At 32.7% G+C, this 10826-nt stretch overlaps 1 protein-coding gene across 1 annotated transcript; it reads right to left on the bottom strand.

Moving 5' to 3' along the window:
- Window positions 1–655: 655 nt before the first annotated feature.
- Window positions 656–6932, bottom strand: LOC117332614 (G protein-activated inward rectifier potassium channel 2-like). Its single transcript, XM_033891592.1, is given in 4 exon segments — window positions 656–2100; window positions 2396–2680; window positions 2682–2857; window positions 6605–6932. Coding segments are annotated over 4 exon segments (1563 nt in total). The 5' UTR covers window positions 6789–6932; the 3' UTR covers window positions 656–1182.
- Window positions 6933–10826: the final 3894 nt, after the last annotated feature.

Here is a 10826-nt window from a genome sequence, read left to right as displayed (position 1 = left end):
AAAACAGGTTACTAGTATATTTTGTTTGTTACGTCACATTTATTAGCGTTTAGAGTTGTTATTTGTGAAATATAACAGAATGTTATAGAAATCAAAGATTAAATCTTCAGAATGATTTTTTTACGTTTTGAAGCTTTAACATTAAAGATAGGAGTGAACTGTCTTAATCTGCGTTTTTATGTAAATGTATAGTGATCGCTAGTTGTGCATTTATATCTTACTATTGTGATATGTCTTAACTGAAACAAATTAAGATGTTGATGTAGAATTAGTGGCATACCTTTCTGTACCTTTTATACAGAGTACACTGCACTTCTAATCTACTGTGTAAAAATCATTCAAGACAACTTTTTTGTAACATCAAAGGTAACAACAATTAATATGTTTGTTTAATCACATTAGAAAAAAAATCCCCAAAATTCTTTCTGAGGACCTAAAACAGCAAAAAAATAATCCAAATTATACTTGTAATTTTGTCTTTAACTCGTTTATTATCTCCTATATACTGTGAATGTACATAATTTTAGCGATAACCTTATTTTAGTGCTTTCTGAGCTGAAAACATTACCCTAAATTATGATTGCGATAGCCGCCAATTTGAAAATACACTAAAATTGATTACGCCGAATGACATAAAATGAAAATAAATGCATTATACTTTCTTCCATTAATTAGTTTATTCATTCGAAATAAATGAATTGTAAAATAACATACAGTTACACATATACACCATTCTTTCCTGTGGATGAATAATTTGCATGAAGACGACATTGTATTGTTTAAATACCTCGTCTTCAAGATCGGTGAAATTGCATAGAAATGTCATTACTCAAAAGATAAAGAAATTATTTACAACTATTTAAGACATGAAGGTACAATGTACTATCGGTTCCATTGACATATTGTTTTATGATTAAGCATCATCTTAAGTGTCAGATAAGCGCGGGAAAAATACGCATATTCCTTCCGTCAACAGGTCAGCACGTGCAACCTATCACTTGTACAGATTTTTATATGGAACGGGACTATGTAAAATCTGTAACCCTTGTGGTCAAGGTAGAAGAATCGGGACAATAGTTTTAATTGTAAATTGTCTCAAACCATCAGCGAGATATTTGTGGTCAATGCGACAACTTTCTCTCTCGCTCTCTGTCAGAAGTTTCCTAATCAAATCCACAAATATCAGGATGATAGGTATTCGTCATCTGATTTTTCATCATCATCGTCGTCGTCATCAGCATCGGCATACTTGTATCTAGCTAAATTATCGCTCTCCTCTTCTTCCTGTATATCGCCCAAGTTACCGTTGCCGAGGTCGCTGTGTATTTCAGTTTCCTCTTTAGGATTTGTGTCTAGAGTAGTTCCATCTGTCGATCCACTCTCGTCTTCGTTTCCGGAAATAGTTTGTGTAGAATGAAAGTAGTTTTCCATTTCATCCTCTGAAGTCATTTCTGGCATAATTGAAGTTTCTTCCGATCCAATTGTTGTGTCCGTGGCGTCATTGAACTTGAAGTTCTCTGACGTGGGCGGGGAATCGTATGGAATAGTATGGAGAGAAACTGAAAGTGGAGGACTAGGTGTCTTGCTTCTGGGACTGGTGGTGTCATCCTTTGTGTTATCCTTGGTGGGATTGAATTTTAAGTCATACAATTCCTTTGCGCTCTGTCGGATGTTAGTCGTGTATATTACGTCATGGAAGCCTTCAAAATCCACTTCCCATCTTCCATTTCCGGAGTCGAACTCTTCTAGCCTGTCAAAACGGTGTCCCCAGAGGATTTCCGAGGGAAGGTATGAGGTGCGAGCCTGGCAGTATTCTCCGGTAGATTCGATAGTGCCTTCGACATATATGATCAATTCATACAAGTCGCTCATAAGGTCAGCTGGTTTGATGTTCCAAAATGGACTTTCGGAAGTGATTTTATGAGAAAGGACTAGTGGCCACATGAGTACGATCTTTTTTCCCATCGCCTGTGCTTGGAACTCCATGTCGTGAAGATAGAGGGGATACTGCACGCCTTCTGTGGTTACATGCTTTTTGGCGAGGACTCCGTGCACCCTGGCATCCAGTAGATGGCTCTGTCGCATGTCTCCTAGACGTATCTGTGGGAGAAGAGTAGGGATCAATTATTACACTATTTCTTCATCAATAGATATTCAAAGTTGTCATATATTTACAAAACATATTTTTGGAATATACTTGAAGAAAAGACAACTACTAAGCTGAATTATGAAGAATTAACAGCAGACATTCGCACAAGAATATTGTTGATTCTAGAAGTGATTAAGATTGCAAAATATTACAACCCAAACCCGAGATATGTTGAACTTTTACATTTTATTAATATAATGTCTTTTTACTTTCCTAATAATTGATTAGTTTCTTAGAGTCATTTACCTGCAAACAAAAGTTGCCATTTTCCTGGTTGACGACGGCGGTCTTGCTAAAGACAATGGTCTTCTGTCGGCGCTTTGGCTGAGCAAACTTGACGAAGACGAAGCCCAATAAAAGATTCTCCATAAGTATCCCGCAAGTGATCTGGATGAACAGCAACACAAGCGTGCTTGAACATTCCGAGTTCAGATAAGCATAACCGTAACCAATTGTCGTCTGTGTTTCGATGGAGAAGATGAGCGTGCCGGCGAATGTGTAGACCCCGGATAGACATGGCTTCCAGTTAGGGATCGTTGAGGTGGTCGAAGTCGCCATTGCTGGCCATTATCCAATACCAACACACACCGAAGAAGAAGAAGGTGATCAGATACATGTTGAAGACGATGGCCAGGACATATCGCCATTGTAGATCGATTAAAGTTATGTACAGGTCTCGTAAGAACAGCCCTCGGAACTCCTTTAGTCCTAAAATATAAAATATACAATGGTCAAATTAAATATGTAAATTGTAATTACTACGTGTAAAATAATACGATTGACTACATCTGCGTATAAGAACTATACTCTAAGATCATGATTTTACAGGCTATAAGGAAAAAAATGAAGAATAATTTGTCTGCACATATGAAGTCTCACAAGGTAAGATATAGTATTCTATTCAACTCAACTATTGACGGGATAGCTGGAGACTTGATGGCTGAAGATTCCGTCAAACCTTAAGATTTCTTCGTCTATAAGCGAGTTATTTTCAGAAAAAAGACTACAGTGTACTTAATTAAGGTTATAACGTTACCGATGTTAATCAGCAAGATATTAATTTTCACGAGAAAGAGGCTTAGGCAGATTCAAACGTAATTCACCCCCGACAAGACCAAGATACCTCAGGACTGATACTACTTTATAAGGTTTTAGCATGCACGTGATAAAAATATATCGAAGAAGTACACATTATACTAAATTACCTAAAGAGATATATCGATCAGTTTTAAACTGCTTGCATGTATTAAAGTGATACCAATGTCGTCCATCATTGCTTTGTATAGTATATCTAATGCGGTCACATTTGAGAATTTGCAGACTTTTGAATTAAATCATTTGAATAAAACACCACTTCTGCTAAAACATCCTTATTTTAGTAACGCATATTATCCCTATCCTTATTTTAGTGTGTATATTATCTCTACCCTTAATTCAGAAACGTATATACTATCCCTACCCTTATTTTAGTAATGTGTATTATCATACCCTTATTTTAGTAATGTGTATTATCATACCCTTATTTTAGTAATGTGTATTATCATACCCTTATTTTAGTAACGTATATTATCATACCCTTATTTTAGTAACGTATATTATCATACCCTTATTTTAGTAACGTATATTATCATACCCTTATTTTAGTAATGTATATTATCATACCCTTATTTTAGTAATGTATATTATCATACCCTTATTTTAGTAACGTATATTATCATACCCTTATTTTAGTAATGTATATTCTCTCTACTTTTATTTTAGTAACGTATATTATCATACCCTCATTTTAGTATTGTGTATTATTATACCCTTATTTTAGTACTGTATATTATCATAGCCTTATTTTAGCAATGTGTATTATTATACACTTATTTTAGTAACGTATATTATCCCTACTTTTATTTTTTAGTATATTTTGGTATCATTGGATGTAGAAGTTGCCCAGTGAATTAATCCTATTATCATCAAAATTAAAATAGGTATTTCACTAAGAATAAAAAAGTTCATTTCTTTGAAAATTGCTAGGAACAAACCTGTCATTTTACTTTATTTCAAATAATTATGTCGTTCTACTTACAGTATAAAATGTATATCATTTATTAAGATAAGTGCAATCAATTTCACATTAGTTTATCAAAATTAACAACCCCGTGTGTTTGTGTAGAGAAATATGTGTATCAAAATCACCCGTTGGACAAAATTGATCATTTTCAGTAATGAAATTGGAGTTTAAAACAATTTTATTTTCCCCTTTTTTTTAAAGTTAAATGTGAAATACTCGTATGAATCAATACAAGTATATTACCATGCCAATAACCGTTTTATTTTTACCTACATCACTGAGGTATGGGCGTTTTTATTTGTTATACAAGCTGGGGATTACGGAAATTATCTCAAAATAATAAAACAAGCACATGTGTATTTCGATTGGCTGAAATCAGTAACATAAGATGATAAGAATGACATTTAGCCTGGGTGATTTAAATATTAAGGAACCATGTAATATACTTTCTGCTTTTTTTATGTTAATGCTTTAGTTGATAGAAATTTGTGAAAATGTAAGCTTGGTTTATTTTACAACGATTCCGAAACAAGTTAATAAACTTATTATTTACTCGTGTTGCCTGTGTGAAAAGCAAGTGAACGTGTTACCACTGTGTCACCATATCACCCAAATCTATAAACAATAGTACAAGCTAGTCGCTGCTGGAACATAAGCTAAGAATTAATCAGATATAAATAGTAAAAAAATAAAATACGCGAAATAGGGACATTAAAATAAAGGTGTATAACATTCAAAAACTTGTCGGCTTTATGGAGGATTCTTTGTGCTGTTACTTTCGCCAAATTAATATTTAATACATTTAATAATGGTATAGTTTGTCGCTATGTTTAAATAGATATCATACTTTCATAACTTTTACTAATGACCCTGTGGCCAGCTGCATACTGCAAACTGTCATACTTGTATAGTTGTCACTGTGATTCATACAACATTGAATACAATGACCATACTCTTGTCACTAGGGTCAAATAAACGAAATCATCGTTGTCTGGTATATTATGAAAATATGCGTGGTCATATCCAAGTTTATAAATTATGTAAGTATTTGATGGTAATGTCTTAAAGTGTTGACCAAAGGAAGCGACGGAAATTTAAAATAGGTAAAACGATATGTAAAAATCGGAAAAGGGAGGTGCAAAAGCCTACACTTCAATAGATTTCATAATTTTCAATATTTGATTTCAAAAGAACGTCTTTTCTGAACCAAGCCACTATACAAGTAAATTAAAACCAGACAAACAGGTTACTTTAAACCTCGCGGACTGAAAAGTCCGGCAGCAGTGTCTACCACCCGCAATCTATTGTACACTCTATGACTATACAGTGATACTAAGGGCCAAACATGTCTACACAGAGAAGGTAAACTACTTTGATGTCATAATTAAACCATTTTCATATTTTAGATATGAAATATTCTTAAAAGATTATAAGGTAGTATTTTCTGAACCGATAACACTATAAGAATTTCAAAGCAGGATAACGAAAAGCCGCGGGGACTTGCACTCTGTATGAAGATCTAGAGCTCACCACCCAGTAATCGCAAAAGGTTGATGGGTTATTCATTACCGAACTGAGTCAAATAGATGGAACAGCAAGTTACCTATGTACTATCCCCGTCCCTAGTTATAACTATGACCTCATGAGGGCCACACCAGTAATATTTGTCTAACAACATTTTTTTCTGATAGGTTTATATAACGTACTTTTAAACAACGAACAAAAACTGTTAGGCAAAAAGGAGTACACAAATGGCTAAGTAGTCAAAGTGGTTAAATGATTGTTAACATAATGTTGATAAAAGTTCAAGTAGTCATTTTCAATTTTATTGTTGTTTATGTTAAAAGCAAGGCAAATTTTCTAAAATGGAAATAAATGGATATCAGTCTTTAGATAATTATGATTGATAAATAAGCGTACAGTGCATATGTTAAGCTATCTGATTACTTACTGGTTTTCGCAAAAATGCATAAAATCGTATCTATTGTATGAATATATAATTAACACAAACAAATGGGGGAAAAACAAAGAAATAACAGCGTCCTCATAATGACCCCTTATAAGACAGAAAATTCAATATGAAATAGAGACTACAATACTATTTCCTCGGGTCGCAATTAATCATTTATCCATTTTAAAATTTTTATGATCAAAATACAAGTTCGAACTTCTGAAGGGTGGTGATATGATAAAGTATTTAACTTTTATCATTATATAAGATAAACATCAACTAGTCCTTGTTTTAAATGGATGATAAAATGTCCATTTCTCGGAGATGCATCATCGTTAATGATAGTGTCATAATTACTTATATGTAATTCTAAGTAATAACGAAGCTTAATAATAAATTCATATAATGCATAGCAAACAAAGTGCGGATAATTATAACTTACCTGTGTATTTGACGCGGTAATGTCCGGATTTCTTTACCAATGCCCTTCTCTTATCTTCCGGGTCAAATTGTCCGATTTTAAGTTTACGTTTGAAGTATTGCAGTATTGGGTAGCGACTCTCCACAGTAGGTTTGGCGTCTTTGTACATATAGAACGTGCCAAATTCCTGGCCGTTCGTAGTCATCCTTAAAGAATAAACTTTTTCCTCAGTATGTAATAAATTTCCTCTACAACGTCCAAGACTGGTAAAGATTTGGCTGTGATACTTTCGAGTGAGTTGTGAGGTTGGTAAATCAGCTGTTGTTTCCTTTTACCGCACGAGATGTTGTCTGGCCAGTCTAAAATTAATAAGTAAATAAATTTGATCGGAACCCCTGGTCCATCTTATTATCATTTGGTAATTGATCATGCGTGAAGTCTAATATAGCCTTTGGTTATTTGTTTTTTGAAAGAATGGAATACCCTGGGGGTAGTTTGTGTTACCTGTCAAACTGTAAAAAATGTTCAGAGATAATCTCATCACAATAGAAAATATGTGTAATAAGATAACATATTTCTGATATAATGCTTAATATATCACGTCATTATATTTATAAAGTGTGAATTAAATTTGATAAGAATATTAGCTTTTTTTATTTTGTATTTCAACAGTCCCCTTTTTGAACCCCCAGTACTTAGATACTTTGTAATGAGTTCTACTCCAAGGATGATGAATGGCTACATGCTGACACGGCAGTATCAACCAATGAGCTGTTAAATGAAGGATTGCATCAGTAACACATACATTTTATTTATCACTGCCACTCACAGCCACCATCCACTTTGTTCTGTCTGTCCAATTTTTACCTGTCAACAAAACACTTCAAAGAAAAACTGTGATCTTATCTGCGAGATCGAACACCTCTGGGGAAACAGGATGTCGCCATGATACTTGGTCTCGTTACATTTATCAATATACCGGGGATTTGTCAAAATCTATGTCTGATAGTAATCTGTATCATTATATATATGTCATACTTGAATGCTGATACATTCGTAATAGGTTTCTGTCATGACGTGAAACGATTGAGCGATGGAGTATAATGTACATCTAATTCTTATCAGTAGTCAATGACTTCATGTTCTTCTGCTATTGATAAATTCTAAACTTGATAATTGATTCTAAAAGTTTAAATACTTAATATGTATGTATAAATGTATACTGCACATGATATTCATCTTATATAGAATAACTTATTTTTCCAATTGTCCAATACTCAACACAGAGTAATTTATTAACAACGTGATTGACTAGTTACTTTTTAATTTCCATTTATCTATGTTAATTATAATTATACATTAATGAATATATAGTATACTTTTGTGGGATTTATCTTTATTTTTACTTTTTTTTCTTATCAAATACACATGTTCCACCAACTATTTTTATTGATATAAAAGAAAAAAACAAAACAACATTAATTTATTTATATATATACATTGTAATGTGTTATATTAAACTAGTAACTATATGCATGTTTATTAGAAATTTTATTTTAAAAGCAAAATTATACGACGTTATTACATAAATTACTCTTCTATTATTAACCCTCAATATGTTTATTGTTTAAACTTTACGTGATCGGGTTTATCACAATATGTTACGTAAGCAATGTTATCAATGTTAAGGTTTTCATTTTCCTGTTGATACTGTTTAGATAATAATGTTCGCGAGGGATTAAATTTCGCTATAACACGGTCATTGAATATAGCGCGAAAATAAATAGCCAAACAATATTTAGATATACATACATACATGTCCATCATGTATGTATGGAACTTGAAGCTTATGGGGGCATACACGATATTGATGGATCGGCCAAGAACACACTTCATTTTCAGAGGGGTACCCTTGGATTTACCTGGAATTTGACGAGGGAACTAAACCTACCTGAATAAAATCTCACACACGATAGAGTGGTTCCCTATCTTTCAATTACGCTATTATTACATTTTAATTGCGTTTCATTTTACTTTCAGTATAGTTCCAACAGCGACAGCCGCAAAAACAAAATCCCGCAAAACTACACAATACGATTTTTTATGTCAATTTGTTAAACAAATAAATGAAAAAAAATTAACAAATAAGAAAAATATTAATTTACTATTGTTTGGCAATTCTGAACGTTATTACCGGGAAAGTTTTAATGCTTAACACGATAACGCGCATGTTCCATTAGACAATATGACAGTATAATTTGTCTTTGTGTAAATTTTCAAATATTTGAAATGTACATGCATATTGATTGATACTTTTGTCTTTTACAAACCAAATTTTAATTGCAGTATTTTGTTTGGAAAGTTAAACTAGATTTCCTTTTTGCAGCAAACTAATGTTGATGAATGTTAATGTTGCCCGTCAGATGTTGGACACTTGTAAGTCAATGTAGTTCGTAGAAACGTTTACTTTTTACGTAATTTATGGATGTAATGATTAGAGGTTCTTCAGTCTTTTGTCCAAGTTTGTTTGTGAAGCAATAGCTATATAGATTTTGGAAAAAAAACATACAAACGTACGAAGACAGAACCATAATGGAAAGAGGAAAAGAGGGTCAGCGTATCAGTCTTTTGCAATATCTATCTAACACCCCAAAATCTATTTCATGATGTAAAATAGCACACAGATATTTCTTTCTTTCTTTCTATTTTTCATTTTAGTTTTGTATGTGCGATTGTTTGTTTGTTTTTACTTTTATATTTCTTGTAAACAAAAGGTTCAGACAAAAACTAGTAAATATGCATATGTTTATAAACGCGGTATAATATTGTTTTGGTATTCCGTCTTGTGACGTTTAAAGTACATATACCTTATTTCCCATACTAATATGTACGTTTGTATGCCATTGAGGTTGAGAAGCCCAGTAAAATACCGCCATCCCAACACTCTCTTGGTGGATTATATTCACTCTGCCAAACATTGTTTTTATAAATGTAATGTATTTAAATTTATTTTGCATTGCGCGTTTTTCAGTTTTCAAGCAAGAAAATACTTAATTCGAATTTATTGAATTAATTATTTTACTTTTAGAATTGATATAGAACAACATCGACATCATAGTGTGTCAATATCATTTGTAACAAATTATCCTGCATGAGTTCAATGAAGTGATATTGAAAATCACGTCGTGTCGTTGCTTGTTGAAACATGTCTTAAGATTTTACTTCTAAAAAAATCGTCCTACATCCCAAAACAAGTAAAAGTCTTATATAATTATCAACAGCATTGCACGTACATCCTAGAAATGAAAGAAAGATAGGCATGTAATAGTAAATAAAGTTTATGGGAATATGGTGCGAATATTTATACATTTAAATCCCAGGGGACTCTTAAGTGATGGTGCATCGGACGCATATATCTAACATGCACCTTTAAAGTGGCATTCCTTCGTTCGGACATCAGAACCATGCTCATATGTGAAAAATATAACATTGGTTGTAATTTCTACATTGTTTTCAAATTGTATTGATAGTTCGTTCAAATTTTATTGATATTTCGTAAACACTTTACGGAATTGGGACATTCTAAGTCATGATATATCAAATTAATTCGCTTGAAATGTAAAATACAAACTCTAAACACTATATCGATATACAATTACAATTACAATTCTTTATTAACGAATTCCGGCCCACATGGGGCAATATAGGAAATACACTCACAAAGAGGTAGAGTGGCCAAAAGACAGATGAATGGACATGCATTTATACTAATATAAATTACAAACACATAAACAAAATTGCTTACAACACGCTCATGTTGTAACATATGACTTGGAAGTCAGCTAGATTAGCTATTACAAAATCATTACACAATAGATACAGAAATATGTATTATTTTTAATTTCACATAATGAAATTAGATAACAACTTTATAATATCCCCATCTTCATTATTCATCAAGCATATGTATTTTTGTTCTGGATCTAAATTTGAAAAATTGAGAGCTTTCATACAACATAAATTAAATAGCTCCTTCCTATCAGCATTGTATTTAGTACATGATACTAGAAAGTGAGTTTCATCCTCGGTACAGCGAGCATTCCGGGGAATGTTTCTATAGCGACCCTTTTCTATCATGAATCTATGCGCAGATATGCTAAGCTTAGCAATAATTGTAATCTTACCACTGTATTCAAATAAGTATATGGTATTGGTATTTGTAACAGAGATCAATGTGAAGCAA

This window comes from Pecten maximus, chromosome 8 (assembly GCF_902652985.1).
Source record: "Pecten maximus chromosome 8, xPecMax1.1, whole genome shotgun sequence".
Taxonomy (NCBI): domain Eukaryota; kingdom Metazoa; phylum Mollusca; class Bivalvia; order Pectinida; family Pectinidae; genus Pecten; species Pecten maximus.
This window is presented reverse-complemented; position numbering and strand designations above follow the sequence as displayed.